At 53.4% G+C, this 24,040-nt stretch overlaps 1 protein-coding gene across 1 annotated transcript; it reads right to left on the bottom strand.

Annotated features, from left to right (window-relative positions):
* Positions 1 to 17,795: 17,795 nt before the first annotated feature.
* LOC103822562 (endothelin-2) lies at positions 17,796 to 23,713 on the bottom strand. The gene is made up of 5 exons (XM_009097544.4): positions 23,565 to 23,713; positions 23,208 to 23,340; positions 22,009 to 22,128; positions 21,052 to 21,156; positions 17,796 to 20,329 (listed from the first exon to the last, which is right to left on the bottom strand). The coding sequence occupies exons 1-5, from the start codon at positions 23,620 to 23,622 to the stop codon at positions 20,218 to 20,220; spliced, it is 528 nt and encodes a 175-aa protein (XP_009095792.1). The 5' UTR covers positions 23,623 to 23,713; the 3' UTR covers positions 17,796 to 20,217.
* Between the last annotated feature and the right edge of the window lie 327 nt (positions 23,714 to 24,040).

The following is a 24,040-nucleotide window of genomic DNA, read 5'->3' as shown; positions in this document are numbered from 1 at the left end:
CTACAAACCAGAGCTGGGTCTGCAGGTCTGACTCAGTCCTGAACAGCAACAGAAACTCCTTCAATCCCTCAGTGTTGTGTCCTACTGACTTGGACCCTTGAGCTTTGTGCCACTGAACAAGTGTGAAGTGGCCTTAACAAAAAAGCAGCATTCCAGTGTGGGTTTTGCACCAAATTTTGCATCTCACCTGGCTCCCCAGAACAGCAGCTGCCTCACACCTGCCCACTGCAAGGAGGGAAACTCCCTCTATTAAAGCTTCTGTCCCCAGGAAACAGAATGCCACCCTTGCCTCGCAGATAGACACCACGCCCTGCACTTACTGCTCACCAGGCTGCTAACCACTTCAAAGCAGCACTGCCCCGGGAGTGATGATTCCTGAGAGGGTTAAATCAACATTTCCTAGGGAAAAACACCGCGGGGTGCTGCTGGGCAGAGCTCGGTGCTCAGCACGTCTGACTGTCTGGCCAGATGTGAATCCTGGAGTCTCCCTGACAGCAGGACATGGCTCGGGTGAGGGATGAGCCCAAAAAAACTCTCGTGGCTCTGTATTTCAGAATAAGTGAAGGAAAGCTGCCAAATTCAGCTTAGAAAAGTTTTCTTACCCCAAACCTGGTGGTAGGGTGGGGCCCGGGGCATGGAAGGAGGCACTGGAGGGTCTCTGTCCCACCTTGGGACAAAGTCCTGTCTCATCTGGGCTGTTCTAGAGGAGGCAGAACTGAATCCATGACCCACAGGCAGCAGAGTCCCAGATCAGCACAAGATCAGCTCAGAACAACTGATTTATCAGAGACCAAGGAGGAAACCCTTTCCTTCAGGAGGAATTGAATATTCCACCCTGTCTCCTTGTACTTCAGCAAGAGGTGTCTCTTATTTCTCAGATATTTTTCAGAGTAAGTGAAGGACAGCTGTGAACCAACTCAGCTTGGGAAGGTTTTCTTACCCCAAGCCTGGTGATAACCTGGGGCCCTGGGATGGCAGGAGATGCTGGAGGGACTCCTTCCCACCTTGGTACAAAATCCCATCTCATCTGGGGTGCTGGAGGAGCTGAAACAGAATTCAGAGCCCACAGAAACCACAGTCCCAGATCAGCCCTGCAGCCCAAGATTAGAGCAGCATCACTCTTTCACTAGAGGAGAATCCCCTTTTCTCCAGGAGGGACTGAATATTCCACCCTGTCCAAACCCCCTCACCAACACCAGGGCACAAAGCTGCTCTGGTCAAACATCTCCTGGTGTCCAGGGACCTACTGATGGCACCAGGACAGCTCCTCAGGACTGGGGTTATCAAAGACAAAACTCATTTCTTCCAAAGCCAGGCCAATTTCCTTCCTGCAGACAAATCTGGCTACTCAAATGGCTCTGCTCTGAAATCACAGCTCTTTTTTAACCCCAAACCACCCCGCTGGCCTCGGGCAGTGCCCTCAGCACTGCCTGTCCTGCTCCCTGTGCCTCAGAGTTCAGCAGGTCTCAGGTTAAAATAAAAAAATAGAATAAAACATTTCCAAAGTGGTCTCTCCATGTTCCTCCTCCAAATGGATTACCCAGAATCTGGGAATTCTTGTCATAATTCCATGGGTGACACATTTTCTCCTGGCTCTGGGAGAGGATTAAAGTTCACATTTCTTGATTTCTCGTGCCCTTGCAGCCTCCCCCTGACTTCCAGGGCAGATCTGATATTCTTGGAGCAAGAGCATGGTTCTCTGTGGACTGGGACCAGAACTGGGCACCATCAGGATTATTTCCTTTGTCCTTCAAGCCAACGTCTCTGATCTGCTGCTCCTTGTGGAAGTTCCTGCATTTTCACCCATCAGAGGGAACCATCTCTGCTATCTCCCTGCCCAGTGATGGCACAGGTTTAAGAAAGTAAAAGAAACTCATTAAATACACTTGAAGCTTTTGAGGTGCCATTAAATGCTTTGTGCTTTGGGAAGAGGGGCTGGCTCAGCCTGGGCAGTGCCCAGGAGCTGTCAGGGTTCTGCTTTGCACCCCGACTCCTCCACTGCTGCTCAGACTGAGAACTTCTGCACCAGCCCCGTTTATTTTGTTCAGCTGGGGGCTCCATCCAGCATTTCCAGGTGGCTTCACTCTGAGAAGCTGGGCCTGGCTTTTGCAGCCACAAATGCAGTTTAAAAAATGCACAAAACTCATTCATGCTACAGCACATGGATTAATAATTCACAGTCCCAGAACAGGACGAGAGTTCCAATGACAATAAACCAGAACAGCTTTCCTTGAAGCACCAGCCCTTGAGTTCAGAATTGCTGCTTTAAACACCCGGTAATTTCTAGATCACTGTCACAGGTAGGTCAGCAGGATTGTCCTGCATTCCTGCCTGATTGCTGCTGTAAGCAAAACTCTCTTATCAGTGTCAGAATTGCTGCCAAGCTGGTGCCACCAGGATCCCTGGGCTGCAGCACCAGCATCCCTCTTCTCCAGCACAGCATCCCCACAGCCTCTGGAGACACAGGCTCGGGAGGAAGTGGAGACAAAGCTGATGGATCCATCCTGGGAGGATGAGGAGAGGCTGTTCTGATCCCCTGTGCCCAGCCAGGCTGCTCACACTGAAAGTGAAAGTGAAATTCCGAGATGATGTGGGTATGGAAATGCCATACCTAGCAGCTGGGAAAACCTGGGTGGGCACCCAGGAGGTTCAGGCTGGGCTTCAGGAAACATTTCTTCTCTGGAAGAGAGGCCAGGAATCAGGAAGGGCTGCTCAGGGCGGTGGGGGAGTCACCATCCCTGGAAGTGCTCAAAAACCAAGTGGAGGTGGCACTTCATGGCCTGGTTTAGTGACATGGCGGGATTCAACCAAAGGTTGGACTTGGTGACCTTGGAGGTCTTTTCCCAGCCTTGATGATTCTGTGAAATGCTGAATGTGGTCTAAGAAAGGTCTGCAAGGTGACAGTCCTTGAGTTATCCCACAGGGAATTCAGTCCTTGAGTTATCCCACAGGGAATTCAGGCAGTCCTTGAGTTATCCCACAGGGAATTCAGTCCTTGAGTTATCCTGCAGGGAATTCAGTCCTTGAGTTATCCCACAGGGAATTCAGTCCTTGAGTTATCCTGCAGGGAATTCAGTCCTTGAGTTATCCCACAGGGAATTCAGTCCTTGAGTTATCCTGCAGGGAATTCAGTCCTTGAGTTATCCCACAGGGAATTCAGTCCTTGAGTTATCTCACAGGGAATTCAGTCCTTGAGTTATCCCACAGGGAATTCAGGCAGTCCTTGAGTTATCCTACAGGGAATTCAGTCCTTGAGTTATCCCGCAGGGAATTCAGTCCTTGAGTTATCCTGCAGGGAATTCAGTCCTTGAGTTATCCCACAGGGAATTCAGTCCTTGAGTTATCCTGCAGGGAATTCAGTCCTTGAGTTATCCCGCAGGGAATTCAGTCCTTGAGTTATCCTGCAGGGAATTCAGTCCTTGAGTTATCCTACAGGGAATTCAGTCCTTGAGTTATCCTGCAGGGAATTCAGTCCTTGAGTTATCCCACAGGGAATTCAGCCCTTGAGTTATCTCACAGGGAATTCAGTCCTTGAGTTATCCCACAGGGAATTCAGTCCTTGAGTTATCCTACAGGGAATTCAGTCCTTGAGTTATCCTGCAGGGAATTCAGTCAATCCTTGAGTTATCCCACAGGGAATTCAGTCCTTGAGTTATCCCACAGGGAATTCAGTCCTTGAGTTATCCTGCAGGGAATTCAGTCCTTGAGTTATCCTGCAGGGAATTCAGTCAATCCTTGAGTTATCCCACAGGGAATTCAGTCCTTGAGTTATCCCGCAGGGAATTCAGGCAGAGCTCTCCCCACACACCTGGAGCTGGTGATCACCAGCATTCCCAGCTCTTCCCAGCCCAAGGGGAGCAGCAAACAGCCCCACCACAGGCAAGAAGAGATCCCAGAGTCAGGAAAAGTCTCCCAGCTCATCTTGGTCATTCTCCCCCTCAGAGCCCAGCCCTTGAGATGTTTCCCACCAATTCACGGGCACAGATGCTCAGCAAGGTGTTCCCACCCTGTTTCCCAGGCTGTGCTTCCAGAGGCACTCAGGAATGGCAATTCCCAGCACAGGCTGAGCCAGGGGCACCTCCCTCCCTGTCCCCAGCATAGGGGATGGAGAGTTTCATCCAGGATGTGCTTGCCTGGAGCTCATTCGTTACCCAGCACAGCTAATTAATGCAATTTTAGGTTGTGTCCCTGGTTCTCCAATCTGTGCCGCTGCAGTGGCTTCACTCCTTGCCCTGGGAGCAGCACCTCTCTCTCAGTAGCTGATTTCCACCCCTTTTTTGGCTCTGAACCTCACAAGGATGAATCCCTTCTGCTGGAGCAGCACCAAGTCCCACAGAGGAACCTTTAACTGCCCCTGTTGGTGCTGCACACCCCAGCACCATCCCCTCTCCCACCCATCCAGCCAAGGAGGGTTTCCCACGTCAGGGAGCAGGGGGTCATTCTCTGGCTGAGAGCTGCCCAGGGTGGGGTGATCTGAGCAGATCAATGCCCTGATCCCAGTCCCAAGGGGCTCCTTCCACACTCAGGACACCAAGGGACACCAGGATCTGTCTTGTTCTCCTTCCCCATCTGAGGCGTCCTGGGGGCAGTTGAAAACTCACACCCGGGATGAAATTCAGCCATTTCAAGGGGTTCTGCAGAAACAGAGCTACAAAATTATCAATTTTGGTGATTGAGCAGGACCTCCAGGAGGACTAGACATCTCTGACGGGGAGCAAACCTTTCCTCTCCACCGCCAGCACTCTGACCCTGCTGCTCCTTCTCCTGTCTGGATGACAAGTGTTATTCCAGCCTGCAGGCGAGCTGTAAATACAGAACCATGCACACCCTCCATTAACATTAGCAACAATATTTAAATCACACTCCAGAGGCTAATTGGCGAAAATTCAAAGGTGACACAGAGAGAGCAGCCCTTGAACGAAGCATCAGACGTGGAGGTGCTGTTCCAGCTTGCCCAGGCTCTCCCTCTCCCCCGATCCAAAAGGGCAGATCCAGCACAGCCCAGGCAGTGGGAACTGGGCTCCCAGGGTGCCAAAAACACACCGAGGAGCCTGGAGGGCTTCATGGGGCAGGAAAATGGGTTTTTGTCCAAGATCTCACAAACAGCTGCCCACAGAATGTCAGAGTCATGGAATATTGGGGTAGGGAGGGACCTCTGGCATCACAGTTCTGCCCTGGCAGGGTTGGCCACAGCAGGGGACACAGGAACTCCTCCAGGTGGGTCTGGGATGTCCCAGCAGGGAGACTCCACACCCTCCCTGGGCAGCTGTTCCCATGCTCCATGGAAAGAAGTTCCCTGTCATGTCGAGGTGAACTTGTTGTGTTTTATTGCACGGCCACTGCTCCTCACCCTGTCCTGGGCACCCCTGCACAGAGCCTGGCACCACACCCAGGTGGGCTGAAACTCCAGGATTTTCACTGGAAAGGGGATCCCTCCCCAAACCCTGGATGCAGCAATTGGAGTTACAACCTGCATTTGACATCTTCCTTAAATCCCAGCTCCTGGGTCGATGGTGGGATGTGAGACTCAGCCCTTTCCACAGAGACTCCCTGTTGAAAAGCACACTTCAAACGTGACATTTGCTGGCTGAGAATCAAAAAAAAGCCTTTCAATAGACCCACACTGACATTCTCTACCCAGCCAGATGTTGAAGTCAGCATTAAGCTGGAGTCATTTTCATACAGATTCGTGATCTTTAACATTTCTGAGCTAAGAGAGAAAAGCACTTCACAAAGCCCTCTGGGGATATGACCCATAAAAGAGCAGCTGAACCGTGGGCTCTCCGGAACTGCGGCTTACACACGTCTTTATTGAAGTAGCTGCACTTCGTTTTCCCCCACTTTTCATCCCTTTCCCAGAGCCATGAGTAACAGCCCTAGAACTCCCCAAGTGCCCCCCATGGCAGCCCTCCAGCTCCTGTCCCAGCAGCCAGGGTGAGCTGAGATTGCAGGAGCAGCTCGAGGTGTGGCTGAGCAGAAAGGCAAAAGGAGGAGGTGCAAAGGGGTCGGGCTCCTGTTTGCCCAAGGGATGGCACACACAGAGTGTGCCCACGAATCTCCAGGGCAGGGGGCTGAGGCACTGCTGAGCCCCCTCCTCCCTGTCGTGTCTGAGAGCTGGCACATTCCCGTGGCAGCAAAAAGGGAAAATTCCTCTCCACATTTAGGACACGTGTGGGAGCTCTGCATTTGCTCAGCACCTTTCACCTGAGGTTTTACACGTCAGAAAGCAGGATGAGAAGGAACAACCCCTCCAGGGGCAGGATGTGACTGCCCAGCCATTCCCACAGAACTCCCACCCCTCTGCCCAGGGAGCTGCTTTGCCAGTTCTCTCCATCATGCCCAAAATTCCTCTTCCATCCTCCCATCCTTTGCAGTGGGAATCTTCTTTGCCAGCTCTCCCCATGCCCAAAATTCCTCTTCCATCCTCCCATCCTTTGCAGTGGGAATCTTCTTTGCCAGCTCTCCCCATGCCCAAAATTCCTCTTCCATCCTCCCCTCCTTTGCAGTGGGAATCTTCTTTGCAATTTCTCTCCATGCCCCAAATTCCTTTTCCATCCTCCCATCATTTGCAGTGGGAATCTTCTTTGCCAGCTCTCCCCATGCCCAAAATTCCTCTTCCGTCCTCCCCTTCCTTTGCAGTGGGAATCTTCTTTGCAATTTCTCTCCATGCCCCAAATTCTTCTCCATCCTCACATTCATTTGCAGTGGGAATTTTCTTTGCCAGTTCTCTCCATGCCCCAAATTCTTCTCCGTCCTCCCCTTCCTTTGCAGTGGCACTCTGAGGTTGGAAGGACCCATCTGGTTTGACATTTTGTTCAGCTCAGGCTGGAGAATTCTCCCTGTTCCCTGTCATGGCTCCTTTCACGGCTGGACCCAACATTTGCCATGAATCTGCTCAAGGAGACTTTGGCCAACTCATGAGCAGCCCAAATCTCCCACCCACAGCCCCCAGAGGCTGTGCCTGTGGTGGGAGAGGGTCCCGTGCCCAGCACAGCACCCAGAGCTGGGCACAGAAGTGCTGCCACCTTGCCCTGGCTCTCAGGGCACTCCTGGCTCTTCCCCAGAGTGTCCCCTGGGGCCATTCCCAGCTGGTTTACCCCACTGGAGCCTGGGAATCCACCACAAAAACAATGAGAGCTCAAACACAGCTCAGAAAAGAGCTTGGCCCTGTGCCCTGGAGAAGCCCCCCTGAGCAGTGGGACGTGAGCTGCTCATTCCCCCTGGGCTGGGGGTGGGCTCTGCCTGTGGGTGGGTGCATTCAGTAATAGAAATGTAATACATTAAATAGAAATGTTTCATATAAATGAGGCCAACTCATTTCATTGCCCACCCCAGAAGTGTGAGCTGAGATTGGGATGCCCTTTCCCACTGCTTCTTTTTCACTGCCCCACATCTCCTGTCCTGACCTCTCTGCCCCATTCCTTTTCTTTCCTGTTGTCCTGTTTCTTTTTTTTTTATTAAAATCTAAAAACTTGCCTGCTGTGGAAAGTGCAAGGGAAAGCGGAGAGGAAAAGGTGAAAGGAAGAAAGTGGAATTAATCAGTGTAGTAGTAACAACAAAAAGGTTGGGAGATAAAGGAAGGGGAAGGAAAAGTGGAGCAGGAGAGCACAGCAGTGGGTGGAGATGTGCAAAGAAAGTGCAGAAAGCTTCAAATGTGGAAATGGAAGAGGAAAGGAAAAGGCTGCCCTGAGGGAGGGCACTCAGACATCCAACAGCACAGCCAGGGAGCAGTGAGGGGAACAGGGCTGCACAGCTGGAGCAGATGTGGTGGTGGTGACAGAGGAGCAGTGCCATGGCTGACTCTCACAATTAAAGGGCAAATATCCTGGATATGTGTCAGGAGCAGTTTTATAGATTTATAGCTGTGTTTTACCCCCTTGTGCTGCTCTCAGGGGTGCCCTGGGTTTGGGACATTGGGGAGGGTCACTCGTTACCATGGCAATGCTGCCCCCCAGTCAAGGTGCCAGGCAGTGATCTCCACCCCTGGGCAGGGAAGGAGGAGTCGATGGACAGAACTGTGGGGGAGCCAAAGGGTTAAAAGGGGAAACCTCCCTGGTGTGGGTGAGCACAGGGTGGGGAAAATCCTCTGCTCCTGGTGCTGTGATATTTTCTCTATTCACTCTGCTGTTGTGTTTTTGATAAGGTTTCAATAAACCTTTTACATTTTTGGAAGTGAGGATCATTTCTCACCGTGGGCTCTGGCTCACAGTCACCAAACAGGAGATGCCCAGGGCACAGAGCACAGAGAGCTGGAAGTTTCCTGCAGGTTCTCACATCATGAGAACCTCCTGCTGTGCACCAGGCAGGGCTTTTGAGCTGAGCATTTTAACTGCAACACCTTCCCCATGGCCTGGACTGCCTGGTCCCTTCCCTGCTCACAATCTCCTCCTGCTTTGCCAGGCCTGGCTTTGCCTGCTCTCCTCCACACCCCGTCCCTCCGAGCTCTTGGCTGGGCTTCCCCTGTGCTGGCCTGGCTGGGGAGAAGCTCCAGGTGCCAGGTGTGGATCTGGCATTGAGCACTGTCCCCTCGTGGGTGTCCCCAGGGTGCTGGCAGTGTCCAGAGAGATGCTCCAGGGCACTTCAGGGGCTGAGTGTCCCTGCTGGGTCTGGTGTCAGGGCTGCTGGGGTTGGGGTCTGCAGGGCCTGAGCTCTTACTGAGCCAGCATCTGCAGAGCCTGACTTCTGACCTGAGACAGAGCCTGCAGAGCCAGAGTTTGACTGAGTTCTTACTGAGCCTGGCTCTACAGGGCCTGAGTTCACACCTGAGCCAGGATCTGCAGGGCCTGAGTTTTTACATGAGTTCTTACCAAAGTCAGGATTTGTAGGGCCTGATTTCTCACCTGATTTCTCACCTGCATTCTTACCTGAGCCAGGATCTGCAGGGCCTGAGTTTCCCCTGAGTTCATACCTGAATCAGGATCTGCAGGGCCTGAGTGTTTATGTGAGTTCTTACCTAAGTCAGGATTTGTAGGACCTGTTTCTCACCTGATTTCTCACCTGATTTCTCACCTGGCCAGGGCAGAGTCAGGGCCAGGTGTGTCCCCCTGAGCAGGGACCCCTGTGGCTCCATGCTGACACCCTGCCCCTCTTGCCTGAACCACCAGGTGCCGATGGAGCCATTCCCACCTGGAACACTCCAGAGAGGAGAGGCTCTTGGGTGACTGAAAACCCTTTTTCACCTGGAGATGCCAGCCCTGTGCCCACGTGTGACACAGGTGCAATCACCCAGGGGCACAGAGCAGCAGTCCCATGGATCCACAGCTCTTCCCTGGAGCTTGGCTAACGCTCCTGGCGCTCAGGAGCCAGCCTGGGCCGTTGGGGCTGGTCCCAGCTCCTCTGGAAAGCAGAGCCCCACCCTTCAGACCGGGATAATGTTTTCCTAAAGCCTGGCCCTGGTTGGCTTTTGTTTTGCTGAGCTGTTGCTACGCTGCTGAGGCTCCGCCAGGGAAGTCGGCTGTGCAGAGGAAACAACCCTGGCAAAAGTCACCAAATCATTGTTCTGGCACTTTCTGTGTCATGGACAAACACATGAATCTGCACTTGTTTATCGGGAGGCACCGGGGCAGGATTTCGCTGGGCTGATTTGTCTGTTGGACCTGCTGCTCTCAGTGGCAGCACTTAGCCCCAAAAAACAAAACCAGGAAGAGACTAAGTGTTCCCACAGCACTTCCAGCACAATCAGCAGCCCTCCTCGAAAGCGCCTGTGAAATGAGAAATGCAAGAGGGAAAAAACAATTAACACCAGGGACTTTATTGGGAAAAAATAAAAAGACAATTCTTCCATTAATCAGAGCCTTATCAGCAGCAAGGTGATAGAAAGCCGGGGTTTAATTGGAACTGAGCAATGTGTTTGTGCTGCTGTGGAGAGCCTTGTCTATGCCAGCAGGAATGTGGCCTGCATCCTGTTTTCCCTGCCGATGGGGGAGGAATTCCTTGAAGGGCTGCAGAGTGTTTGCCCCCAGCTCCACGCTGGGTTCCTGCTCCTCTGTGCCCGCAGGGATCCCAGAGCAGCGGGATGTTTTGGAGGAAGCTGTTAGAGATGGATAACGAGATGATTGGCCCTCACAATTAAGGGATGAATATTAGGAGAAGCTTTCTTGATGTATAGTTATTGATAAAAGCGAGAGCAGGCTCCCGGTGCTGAAGTGATTTCAGCATTTATTACAATAAAAGAAAGGCCCAAAGCAGGGCCCGGCTGGGCAGGAGCGTTCCCATCGAGGATGGAGCAGCGATGGCCCCGATGGTCCAGGGGAGCAGCACAGCTTCCCTGGCTCAGATGCCCCTTTTTATCCTGGTTTTTGTCCCTTTGGGTTGGTTTCATTTGCATGAAGGTTTAAGCCTTGATTGGCCATGACAGTTCTGTCCAGGCTGGCTCCTGGTGCACTTACTGAGGTGTGTTATGGTACCTTGAGTGCCTTATTTCTTATAACTCCCCTTTTAACCCCTTTTACCATAACCAAACTAACAGCACATGCTTAACGATCTATCAACTATTTCACAACAGTTTCTAACCTATTTTGAACAATTATGTTTTTGTAGTTTAGATGCCCTCTGTTCTCCCCACAGTTCCCTTTCCCCCCTGCATTGCTGCCTTCAGACAGCCTGGGCTGTCCAGGACAGGTAAAAGAAGCTGCACAGGTGTCCCTCACCTGGGGCAGGTGGGAATGGAAAAGCTCAGGGTGTGCTCATGGGGTGAGGCAGCCAACTCCTGACCTCCAATGCAGTGATAAATGGCAAAGAAGAGCTGAATGACAGGCCTTGGGAGGGGCCAGGGCTGGCTGATGCAGCCCCCAGGGGTATAAAAGACTGAGCATCCCTCTTGGAGATGAACCAGCCACGTGGTGTCCACGAGGGCAGCTCCCAGCGCTGTGAATTTTTCCTTATTTAGTCCTTTTGTTGTAATTCTTCATTAAGCTTTAATAAACCTTTTAAAATTTTTAAAGTGAGTGGTTGTTTCTCACGAAGCCAGCAGCCATCCTGGCAGCGGGAGCAGCTGGTGTTCCTCTCCATCCCTTTGTGCTCCCTGCAGCTCCCTGCTCGGCAGGACAATCCCCCAAGGGGACATTCCAGGCTCCAGGGCTGGTGTGCTCTGTTATTCACCTGTGCCAAGGGCAGCACACACAAAACTTGGCTTGTGAATGGGGGTGTGCTCCATCCTGCCCTGGGCAGTGCCTGGGGGTGCCAAGAGCCCCCAGCTCCCAGGAAAATCCAGACAAGGCATCAGGCAGGGAAAGGTCCTCCAGCCCCTCTGCTCCTCTGACTTTGAGGGGTTCTTGGTCACTGCCTTCCCTGGCCAACACTCAGGGATGGGTTTATGCCATGGAAGGCAACAACTTACCAAACTGCCAGTTGGATTTTCCAGCCTCTCTTGGGGCTCTCCCGACTCCCAGTTGGATTTTCCAGACTCTGTTGGGGCTCTCCTGACTCCCAGTTGCATTTTCCAGCCTCTGTGGGGTCTCTCCCAGCTCCCAGTTGGATTTTCCAGCCTCTGTGGGGGCTCTCCCAGTTCCCAGTTGGATTTTCCAGACTTTGTTGGGTCTCTCCCAGTTGCCAGTTGCATTTTCCAGCCTCTCTGGGGGCTCTCCCGACTCCCAGTTACATTTTCCAGTCTCTGTGGGGTCTCTCCCAGTTCCCAGTTGCATATTCCAGCCTCTGTGGGGTCTCTCCCATTCCCAGTTGCATTTTCCAGTCTCTGTGGGGTCTCTCCCAGTTCCCAGTTGCATTTTCCAGCCTCTGTGGGGGCTCTCCCAACTCCCAGTTGGATTTTCCAGCCAGCCCCTCAGATCCACCCCAGTACCTGGAAGGGTCTCCCTGACTGATCCTGCCTTTCCTCTCTGCTTCCTGTCATCAATCCCTTTTTAGCACAGGGAACCTTCCACCCTGCTGTCTTGAACACCAGGACACCTAAAATTTGTAAACCCTTTCCCCTCTTCCCCTTTTCCCAGCCCCAGCCTCTCGCAGAGGGAATCACAGTGACGCCTCCCTCCTGCCTTTTGTCAGGATGAACATCCCCAACCCAAATTCAACACCTTTTTCTGCCCCAAAACTCTGCTTGGCTCGGCCGGAGATCTGTCCAAACCCCTCAGGACCATCCTTGGAGACCACACTGTAGGTGAGACTGGGGGTAGCACGGCCGGGACGGACGGAGACGAGAGATCTCTGCAGCCAGGTCGTGGAACTTGCGGTTTGTTGCCAAGGGCCTGGGTACAGGACCCTGCTGGGAGCTGCCAGCTGCAGCTCGGTGCAGCCCGAGAGAAGAGAGAGGATGAGAGGGTAAGAACGTAAAAGGCAAGAGCTAAGAGCGTAGAAAAGTAAGAGCAAGAGAGCAAGAGTATGAGAGCAAGAGAGCAAAGTTCCCGTTACAATTCAATAAATCATCTTCTGTGTTGAATATTCTGATTCTCACTAACCAATCTAGTAGAGCATACAAATCCTACAGCATTTACACACAGCCTATAAGAATCACTACATTACCATATTGTGCTACATTTTAAACCCTAAATCTACTCTTCGGACCCCTTCTGCCAAGCTGGCAGGGTCTGCTCTGACTCTTAGACCTGCCTGCTTGCAGAGGGTCTTGTATCATCAAGAGGAGATAACATTCAGCCGGCCACACCATTGTTTTCCCCTTGTTCAGTAACTAAGGGGTGTCAAAGCTTGCTTTCATTTCAATCTCGCTTATAGTTTCTATACTCTCAAAATCTTTTGCCAGGCAATCATATTTGTAAGGCTTTCCTGTTTCATCTTCCCCAACACCACACAAATACCAAGTTTGGCTCCCCCACGCAGGGGGGTGGCAGTGTCACCGCAGAGCAGGCTGGCAGCGTGGCACAAGCGCCCAGCCGAGCAGCCCAGCGTGGTTAAGCAGCGTTCTCATTCACGTCATCTCCTGGCTTTGGCACGGCTTTTATTACAGTCATTACAAAGACAGATATTACTTTTGGATTGACTCACTTGATGGGTTGATCAGCACTTTATTGTAGCCTCCAGTTACAGCTCTTTTTATGGCAGCCAGGAGAACTTAGCCATTAGCACACTATTAGGAGGAACACTGGCAACTGATTAAGTTGCTGAAGGTCAAAGACATTTTTCTTAATTGCTCCGTGGGTTCTCCCTCCTCCTCCTCCTCCCCCTGCAAGGGAGCTGGAGGGGAATTATTCACTTTTAACAACAAAGTCAGGGAGCAGCACCTCGGATTTGCCACCAAATCCCCTGGGAGGGGCTCATTCCCAGCCCAGATCTTCTCTGAACTGCTGCAGTCCTGCTGCTGGAGTGAAGGTCTGGAGATTTTCATGGATTCAAACTGAAAAAGCTTCAGGGTGACTTCTTGGGTACCACATTCTGCAGATAACGGGGTCAGAATGAAAGGATGTGCCAAGGGGACATCCCTGTCTTTGGAGGGACATGGGAGAGGATTTTCCAGCCTCTGTGAGGGCTCTCCCAGTTCCCAGTTGGATTTTCCAGCCTCTATGAAGGCTCACCTAATTCCCAGTTGCATTTTCCAGCCTCTGTGGGAGCTCACCTAATTCCCAGTTGGATATTCCAGCCTCTGTGGAGGCTCTCCCAGCTCCCAGTTGGATTTTCCAGCCTCTGTGGGGGCTCTGAGTTGTGGCTGCTGCCAGAACAGCCCCACCACAGGCAAGAAGAGATCCCAGAGTCGGGAAAAGTCTCCCAGCTCAGCTTGGTCACTCTCCCCCTCAGAGCCCAGCCCTTGAGGTATTTCCCACCAATTCACAGGCACAGATGCTCAGCAAGGTGTTCCCACCCTGTTTTCCAGGCTGTGCTTCCAGAGGCACTCAGGAATGGCAATTCCCAGCACAGGCTGAGCCAGGGACACCTCCCTCCCTGTCCCCAGCACAGGGGCTGTCCCCCTGTTCTTCTCAGTTCTTCCAAGCCTTCTGATGTCTACGTTCTTGTAATGAACTTTCTCACTCACTTCTCTGTAAATAATTTGTATTTTACATTCTCTTCTGGAGGAGGAGAGATTTGGTGGCCGGTTGGTTTGTCCAGTGTCATTGGAGAGGTGGCACTGTCACCCTCCAATCCACTGTCACTTTTGAAATTCCATAAGTGTTGGAGTCAGAAATTAAACTGATCTTCTCTTTACCTCAGAGGTTCCAGCATGAGTGTTGTTTGATTCCGTGTCCTACAGCGACAAGGGGACAGAGAGTTTCACCCAGGATGTGCTTGCCTGGAGCTCATTTGTTACCCAGCACAGCTAATTAATGCAATTTTAGACTGTGTGATCCCTTAACATGACTGGGACCATTTCAGCTTTCTCCTGCTCTCCCTGCCCACCTGAGATGAGAAGCCAAAATCGCCAAAAGCCATTTCTGTGGTGAACCCTACCTGCAAAAATCTCCATGGTCCTGGTGGTCAGAGTCCCTTCCACAGGTCTGGGGCTGCTTCTTTCAACTTCACCCTATTTTATGTCACCACATCTTCTCCCAGGCAGAACCAGTTCAACAGATATTTAAAGGGAACAAAGTCCATTAAAAAAATAAAAATAATATTGCCCATCCTGATGAGGACAGAGCCGTGCCATGGAGCAGGAGGGAAGTTTGCTGCCTGTGGACCATCAGGGAAATCAGCTTTTTTCCAGGAATTCCTGAAAAATAGGAGAGCCACATGCAGGGCACAAGGTGTCCATTTGGATGGGATTTGTCAATAGGAAAAAAGCTGGATTTTATTAAAGATGCTCCATCTCTTATACTCCGAGCTGCCTTTGGAAGTTGCCTGATTTCCTGGGTTTTCCACTTAAATGAAGTTTTATTATTCTGCTCTTTGCTGTTACCTGTGAGAATTTATCAAATACTCCTCCTCCAGCCTCCTTCAGCTAATCTTTATCAGCAAATTCAATAACTCAAGAATAAGCACAGTCCTCTCTCATCCCTTCTCACCCTAATTAAGATGCTCTTCAGCATCTTCTTCCCTCGGGTGTTCCCTAATTAGGGCTGGTAATTAAAGCTGTGCCCAAGGCTTTGCTCAGAGGTTGGCATCAGTGCAGCCCCACCAGGGGCTGCTGCCAGGCTCAGGTTGTGCCTCAGTCCTTGGTGGCACTGAGGGGCGTTGTGGGACATCCCAGCAAGGAGCTCTGCTGAGCTTTTGGGATCAGGGCACTTTGTAGGATTTCTTTCTCTTCTTCTCACTGCTGAGTCCAAAGTTTCCCCACTTGAATGTGGGGAAACCTCCCTGGAATATTTCCCATTATTCCTATGTCAGAATTTGCTCTGATAATTGATCTTACATCCCCAAAAACTCTCAGCCCCACCCCCCTGAATGCTTATTTCAGATTTTCCCTCTTTACTCCAAGGCCAGACACTATGGAAGAGCTGGAGGGCATCTCCTGTGGTCCCACCTCCCAAAATGTGGGGTTCCCCTGGTGCCAGGAGCCTCTGAGCACCCCACACAGGGATATTCCCCTCTGAGACCAAAGTTTAGCCAAGGTTCCTTTGGGACTTCAGGAGGACAAATAAAAACCCAGGGCTGGCTCAGTGGGCATTGCAGAGGTGGGGAAATCTTTCCTGGAAAATGCAGAAAATCCTCATTTCCACCTGTCCTAGGGTGAGGTTATGATGCTTCTATCCCCATTTATGTGTTCTGTTTATGCTGGATATGATGTTCTGTGCGTTCTGGACTGGCTCTGAGAGTGAATGTTTTGTTTTGTTTTGTTTTGTTTTGTTTTGTTTGGTTTGGTTTGGTTTGGTTTGGTTTGGTTTGGTTTGGTTTTGTTTTGTTATCAGGTGCTCCCCCATGGCTGGCAGGACACACAGACAGGGCAGTACAGAGTGCAGCTCCTGCTTTGCTCCTGCTTTGCTCCTGCTTTGCTCCTGCTTTTTGCTCCTGCTCATCAGTCAGTTTAGCTAAACAGTCTGAATTTTCCCTGGATTGTTTTTCCTTTCCCTTTTTTGGACCCACTCGAGCCTGCTCCAGACTGGGCCCTGGCAAACACCCAGAGTTGGCACCTTGTGGCTGCAGCAGCTGCCCCAGCGCCGGAGGGACTGATCACAGAGCCACCACCCCAGAGAGACTTTCTGACTTTGTCACCTTTGTCAGAGCGGTGACAGAGTGGTGTCACCTGGTATTGTTCATTCTGTGTGCTGGGGGTGCTGTGCCTGTTAAACAAACAGGTTCTGTCCTCTTCTCTCTGGGGAATCCTTCCCAAACCGGCTGTGGGGAGGGGCCGTGTGGGTTTGCTTTCTGGAGGGGCCCCCGTTTTGGAGGTTTTCTCCCCAATTTGCCCTAAACCAGGACACCCCCGTTCCCACCACTGCAGTCAGCCCCAGCAGGACCCCTGGGATGAACCAAAACGGGCACAATCCCAGGCCTGCTCTGGGGCTCAGCTGGGCAGAGGAGGGGAGAATTCACTGTGAGTGGGGATTCATTCAAGCTGCAGAAGGCAGCCTGAGAAACAGCAGAACTGGGGTTGGAGCTGAGCAGGAGCCATGAGATCGGTCAGCAGAAAAATTCTGTAAGAAGTAGAAAAGTAAGGACAACTAGAACAATGGTCTGGGTATTAAAAATTGGCTAAAATAACTCCCTAAGCTATAAAAAGGTATAGCTAACAAAATATTAAGTTCTAAACTTAATAATAAAACTCTGTGCATTGGGTTTTAAAACTTACAAACAAATAATATATTCAAAATAAGCAAACATTGTTTTAACCAAAAATATGTATGCTTACAGTAGTTGAATAAAACTACTGTCAATATGCTTTTACTTTATGGTGTGTCAGTTTTGAGGAGGCTGTTCCTAACATTCATAATTTAGGCTGTTAGGCTGTTCCTAACATTATGAATGTTAGGCTGTTCCTAACATTCCATCCTATTCATAATTTATACATAATTTATACACAGCCCCCAACCAACCATACTGTGGATATTGTACACACCACATGGGGGATTTGCAGTGTTCCAAGGTATTTTTTTCCCCTTTCTCTTGTAATTCCAGCTCCTTTTTATCATGCACCTTTCCCATTAAATTCCCAGGAGCAATGATTTATTGCCACAGGAACATCTGATGGACTCTGGTTTTCACACCAAGCCCTGGGGTGGAGGCTTGGCCATGGGAGAGGCAGCTCAGCCAGAAAAATCAGGGAACAGGAGAGGCTGGAGCCCCTCCTGAGCCTTCAGCATCTTCACATCATCCTTTTGATGATGGCTTTTGAACTGAAATAAATAAATAATAATAATAATATCCAATCCCATCTAGATGTAACAATAATAGATGGAATAATCTATTGAAGATAAAGAATGTTTAAGTGAGCTAGATGGATTCTAGATGGGATAATAATAATAAAATATTAATGATAGATGGGAAAATTAATAATAATACTAATAATAATAATAATAATAATAATAATAATAATAATAATAATAATAATAATAATAATAATAATAATAATAATAATAATAGGATCCCTTCCCAGATCTAACTCTCAGTCCCTGCCCTGCTGAGCCCACAGCCACAGGGCTGGGGAAGGACTGGACTCCAGCATGGGCAAACACCACCAGGATCCCTCAGCACGAGGATCCAAACTGGTCCCACATCCACAGACCTGAGGATAACTCCCCATCCCTGCTGCCAGAGAAATCCAGGAAGGAAGAAGGTGTTGAAGTTAAGGAATGTTTGAGTCAGCCAGAAGGATTCTAGATGGGTTCACTTGGGACTGAAATGTGCCCAGGACCATTCCCAGCCTCCCCTTCCCACTCCCTTTCCCGTTTCTTTTGCCATCTGGATTCCTTTTCACCTCACCCACCATCCCCAGCCACCAAATAAGGAAGGAAACCGTTGACTGTTGTCATTATTTATTACAAATTATACATTGAACATTACTGCCTAAAAAAGTCAATAGATTTAAATAAATATACAGATTTCAGGATGCTACATGTGGCAGGTGTGCAGTGGGTCACATTGCACACACGAGGAGATTGACAGAGTACTTTACAGCAGTAGCTTTATTTTAAATTACTCACATTAAACCATGTGCAAAATTTCCTCTGGAACAAACCCTTTCAGGATTTTCTCATTTTGGTTTTTTAGAGTGACTCCAACCTTCAGAAGGTCAAAGATAAAAACAGATTCTCTGCAGCTTTGGGGACCAAATGATTCATCTGCTCTTTCATCCACAATACAATCAATTGATCTTATTTTCCCCCTCCCTGGGGCTTAAAGCAAAATCGAGGAATTCTTTTTCTTGTCCATTGGGACTACACTTGCAACAGCCACAGATTTTGGTCCACCACCAACTTCAAGCAGCCTTTCCAAAGCTCCTGTGCAGTCCTGGGCAGCAGAGGGACCCAGAATGGAGAGCAGCTCTCTACCTGGCCTGCCCAGGTGACAGCCCTGGCTCCCTGCAGAGCTCAGTCTGCCCAGGCAAACAAAAGTGCATTTGTGACACGGCTCCTGGGGCTGCCTTGGCCTGCCAGCTCGGTTTCCAGGCTCTGCACTCTGTGTTTTTCCCCAAGGTTTCCTTCCCTCCCCTGGGCCAGCAGATCTGGGTTTAAACCTGAGCCTAAGCTGAGGCAGGGCTGTGCTCCCTTCCAGAATCACAGGGCTTTGGGTTGGAAAGGACCCTTAGAGACCACCCAGTTCCAGCCCCTCTTCCAACCTGTCCTTCCCTGGTCATTCCCACCTGGCTGCCCTTCCCTGCTGCATTCCCCTCCCCACGGAGACCTGACTGCTCATTTCCAGAGCCTGGCTCAGGGCTGGCCTAAGCCAAGCAGCAAGCCAGGCTTTGTGTGCCCTCTCCCTGCCCATTTATTCTCCAGAGCCTGGCTCAGGGCTGGCCTAAGCCAAGCAGCAAGCCAGGCTTTGTGTGCCCTCTCCCTGCCCATTTATTCTCCAGAGCCTGGCTCAGGGCTGGCCTAAGCCAAGCAGCAAGCCAGGCTTTGTGTGCCCTCTCCCTGCCCATTTATTCTCCAGAGCCTGGCTCAGAGCTGGCCTAAGCCAAGCAGCAAGCCAGGCTTTGTGTGCCCTCTCCCTGCCCCAGCCCTCCCCACCGGGAGGAGGTTGGGGTTCAGGAGCTGCAGGTCCTCACTGAGGGTATGTCCAGGGAGGCGAGATGGGGTCACTGACCCACGCCAGGGCTCTGCTCACCCTCCCCTGCCTGTGGGGGCTGGGGGCTCCTGCACAAGCCCAGCCCCCCAGCAGCCCCTCCTGGGCTTGGTGCCATCCCTGGGCTGGCTGATCCTGCCCCTCAGCCACAGCCAGGGCCTTGGTGGAAACCCACCCCGGAGATTTCTCAGCCACTGAGTGCCCCTGACTGCTCAGCTGGCTCCAGGGGATGATGGAATAAACCTTAACACAAACTGGGAGCTGTTCCACCTTGGGAGCCTCGGCCATGGGCACTGACTGACAGGAGAAAATAGTGCAAAGGGGGCTCGGGCTGGAGGCAGCTCATCCCTGACTGCAGCAAGCAGCCAAACCCCTCTGGATGGGCCAGGCTTGGACAGCTCCAGGCAGAGCAGCCCAGGGCAGTCTTGGGCTCGGTGCTGCCTGCTCTTGCCCAGAGCCCCTGGCTGAGCCCTGCTGAGAGCTCCAGGGCACAATCCCTGCTCCAGCCCTGCCCAGAGCCCCTGGCTGAGCCCTGCCCAGGGCTCCAGGGCACAATCCCTGCTCCAGCCCTGCCCAGAGCCCCTGGCTGAGCCCCTGCCCAGGGCTCCAGGGCACAGTCCCTGCCCAGAGCCCCTGGCTGAGCCCTACTGAGAGCTCCAGGGCACAATCCCTGCTCCAGCCCTGCCCAGAGCCCCTGGCTGAGCCCTGCTGAGGGCTCCAGGGCACAGTCCCTGCTCCAGCCTTGCCCCCCTGGCTGAGCCCTGCTGAGGGCTCCAGGACACAGTCCCTGCTCCAGCCTTTCCCCCCTGGCTGAGCCCTGCTGAGGGCTCCAGGACACAGTTCCTGGTCCAACCTTGCCCCCCTGGCTGAGCCCTGCCCAGGGCTCCAGGGCACAGTCCAGCCTGTGCTGCTCCAGCACAACCCTTGCCTGATCCAAAAAGGGACCATTCAGCTCCAGGACACTTCTCTGCCTGGATGGACAGACAGTTTTTCCCTTTGCAGCAGTCCCTTGAGCGCTGGTTCATGCAGCAGGAACACGGAGACTTCCACCTCCTTCCTTTCCACTCATGGCCTTCCCTTCAGCTCTAACAACTGACAGCAGAGCTGGTGGCACCCACAGGACTCCACATTCTTCTGGTGAGCTTGGTGTGCCCCTGTCTCTTATCTCTTCTTCTTCCAGATGTTTTTTTCCCAAGGCAGAGCTGGTGGCTGTGTGTCCCTCTGAGAGCGCTGCTGGCGTTTGCCGGAGCGTGGGCTGGAGACCCTGAGGTCCCTGGGGACAGAAGGGACACTGTGGTCACTCTCCAGCCCACCTGCCCCCTACTCAGTACCCCATATGATCACATTTATCTACCCCTCACCACCATTTGCTGGGAGGCAGGAGATGGGGAAGGAGGAGCAGGAATTGTTGTCCACAGCTCCATGAAGGCATGGCGGAGCTCCATCAAACCCAGCGAGGTGTCAGAGGGCTCAAGGATGACCCAAAGTGCTGCTTTCCCAAATCTGCCTTTCAGAAAGCATCCCCATTGCCTCTGATTTAATTGCCACCAGTTCATTAATTTGCCACCTCCCTTTAGCTCAGCTGCACTCCTGGAGTTGTTTCTCCCCCCAGTTCCCTGATGTGGCTTTAGAAAAGCTCTGTCCTTTGGTCCAAAGTTGCTGCCCCATAAGTTACCTTTCCACACGATGCCATCCCCCTCTCCCTCCTCTGTCCATCACCCACCTGCCTGTCCCACATCAGAGGAACTCCCCACTCCAACCAAGAATTACATTTTGTGGGACACTGCTGTGCTTTGGGAAGGGCACAGCAGCCCTGGCTCCTCAGATGGAGCCTTCAGCACCACAGAGAGCAGAGAGAGCCAAACCTCCTCATTTAGGGGAGCCAGGAGGAGGCAGAAGGTCAGACCCGAGCGGGAACTGCAGCCTGGGGCCACAGCCACACATCTTCAAGTGCTCATGAGGAATGTTCAGAGTGGGTTTAGGTGCCCTGCTCACCTGAGAGCTCTCAGCAGCCCGTGGTGGGGAGGCCTCATGGCACTGCTCTGCAGAGACCTCGCTGATGCTCCAGAGCTCACGGGGAGCTTCAGACTCTGGAGGTACCTAAAGAGCAAGAGGAGAAGCCTGAGCCACCCACAGCCAGGCAGTGGGGAGCTCAGGGGGAGCCTGGCCGGTGACAGACAGCTGAATGCATGGCTTTGAAGAGTTAATTGCAGCTATTTGGGAGCTATTCAGGGCTTACTTTGACTGCTATTCCCTCGTGCCAGAGCTCCTCTATTCACCGGCAAAATGAATGACTGGGGATTGTAACTATTGCCTGGCTGTGGAATTAATGACAGATATCCACAGCGACTTCACCTCCCCTCGGCAGCGCTGCTGGAGCTGAGCTGACACCCCACAGGCACCGTCAACAGAGGTGGCCACGGGACATTTGGGGCTGCTGAGTCCCAGCTTGGAGCAGTCCTCTGCTTCCCTCTGAGCCATGCAGGGGACACTGCTGTCCCAAGGCTCCACACCCTCCTTGTCCCCACTCCCAGGGTGCTGCCAGCTCTCCCTTCTGAGCAGGGGACGCTGCTGTCCCAAAATTCCAAACCTTCACTTGTCCCCACTCCCAGGGTGCTGCCAGCTCTCCCTTCTGAGCAGGGGACGCTGGTGTCCCAAAGCTGCACACCCTCACTTGTCCCATCCCCACCAGCACAGCCAGAGCTTCCCCAGCCTCCTGGCAGCAGCAGCAGGAGCAGGGATGGAGGTGACACTGCTGCTTCTCAGCTGCTGAAGGGACCCTTGCACACCCAAACCACCCGGTGACACCGCCAGGGCTCTCGGGAGGGAGAAAAAGCCACCAGACAAGTCCCAGCTGTTGGCTGGGAAAGCCATAAAGCCATCCCCAGGGAGCCCCTGAGCCCTGCCTGTCTTAAGCCCCTGAGCAGCCCCCGGGGACCCCTCCAGCCTTACCCAGGCCTGCCGTGGCAGAAGGTGGCACAGATGCTGTCCCTGGAGTGCGAGCACTCGCACCTGCCCGCGGACCTCTTGCGCCGCCTTGGCGGGCTGCCCAAGCCGTAGGGAGCAGTGTGCCTGGGAAAAACAAAGGAATTCAGCTGTGCCACCAGCTTTTTATTGGCCAGCAGGTTTGTACCAGGGTCCTGGGAGGCAGCCAAGCCAGTGCCAGGATAATAAAAGACTCATCTACAGACAGAAGGTGAAAAGGTCACTGATGGGTCTGAGGTTTAAACTCCAACTCCTCTCCCACCCCACCCCTCCCTGCGGAGATGACCGCTCTGTGCTGGCTGGGAACAGGAGTTTTCTCTCCTTGCAGCAGCTCAGGTGCCCGTGCAAGGGCTGCCACACGGGCTGGGCGAGCTCCCATGGCTGGCAGAGCTCCTGAGGAGCAGGGCTGGCCCAGCCCAGCAGCCCCGGCACGGCTGAGGTGCCAGCACTCTCCTTCCCCGCAGGTTTAACACACAGGACACTGCACAGCCCCAGGTTCTGGTGCTCCCAGCCTGCTCCCAGAGCTGCGAGCACGCTCCTGCTCCATCTCTGATGGCAATCTCCTCTCCCAGAGGCTGCAGGATTGGCAGCGACTGCAACTATTCCCCGAGCAAGCAGCGAGTTGTAAATGCATGTCAGCGAGCACGATTATAACCACACCTGAGCGCATGTGTTGTGCTCCAGTGCGATGGCCATTGGTCTGCCAGCGCTGGGAAAGCTGCTCCGGCATTCCTGAGGGCAGGACTTGGCAGCCGCGGCCCGCAGTGCCAGCCCACCCCTGTCTCATTAGCAATCCTGGCAGGCAGCAGCCAGGGTTACGCGTGCGAGCGGGGAGAGGAACTTTTCTGACTTGAGGCCACAACATCTCGGTGTTGCTGCGGGCTCGCAGAGGTGCAAACCTCAGGAAAAGCCGAGCCCGGGAGGAAGCAGCGCCCTGTGCTTTCACCCCGAGCCCCGGGGGCTGGACAAGCACCTGAGCAGCAGCAGCAGCAGCAGCAGCAGCAGCAGCAGCAGCAGCAGCAGCAGCACGGTTTGTCCCCCTCTGGGCTGGCCGTGCACCTTGGAGCAGGTGCTGCCGGAGCACCGGGAGCCTTTCCCACCCTCTCCAGCAGAAGGTACAGCCCCTGCCCATCAGCAGAGCTCCCCGAGCGCCGCGCTCTGCTCACCCAGGTGTGTTGACCCAGATGATGTCCAGGTGACAGAAGTAGATGCATTCCTTATCCAGCCAGCTGTTGCAGGAACATCGCTTGCTCCTCGGCCGCTCGGCCAGGTGCGACTCGGCCGGGGGATGGCCCAGACCTGCAGCAAGCAGCACAGGGAGGGAGCGATGAGCGGCCCGTCCGTGTGTCCCCTCTGAGGGACCCGCACAGCCCCGGGGGCTCTCCAGAGCGAGGGTCCCGCACGGCCTCCGCGCCCACCCCGGGCATCCCCGGCCCCCTCCCCGCGATGAGGGGGCGCAGGGGGTCCCCCCTCCTGTGCGGGTACCCCCGGGGCACCGAGCCCCGCTCCAGCCCGGGGCTCACCGGCTTCCAGCAGGGCGCAGAGGGCGAGCGCCAGCAGCACGGCGGGGTGGCTGCCCATGACCGCGGCTCTGCGCTGGCGGTTTGCGGCTTCTCCTGGGCTTTTCCTCCTTTTCCTCCCGTGCCAGCTCTTCCAGCGGAGCCGCCGCGCTGCGTCTGGAGCCGGCGGGCGCCCGGCAGGTGCTTTATAGCCCCGGCCCGGCGCGTCACCCGCTCCGCCCCCGGGGAACGCCGGGCTCGCGTGGGGCGGGCGCGGACCCCCCGCTCCTCCCCGGAGGAATCCTCGCATTCCTCTGCCTGGGGAGCTCCGGGGAGAAAGTGCCGGGGAGTGGGAAAAGTCTCCGGGGCCGGGATGTGGTGAGGCGGGACCGTGTGCGGAGAGTGCCCCGAGCGGGGCTGGGACTGCGGTGAAGGCAGCGAGCACGGGGGTCTGCAGGCAGTGGCCCCCTGGGAGACCCCCGCACCTCCCCCGGCCCCGG

This window comes from Serinus canaria, chromosome 23 (genome assembly GCF_022539315.1).
Source record: "Serinus canaria isolate serCan28SL12 chromosome 23, serCan2020, whole genome shotgun sequence".
Classification (NCBI taxonomy): Eukaryota; Metazoa; Chordata; class Aves; order Passeriformes; family Fringillidae; genus Serinus; species Serinus canaria.
Note: the sequence above shows the minus strand (reverse complement) of the source record. Positions and strands in the feature narration are given on the sequence as shown.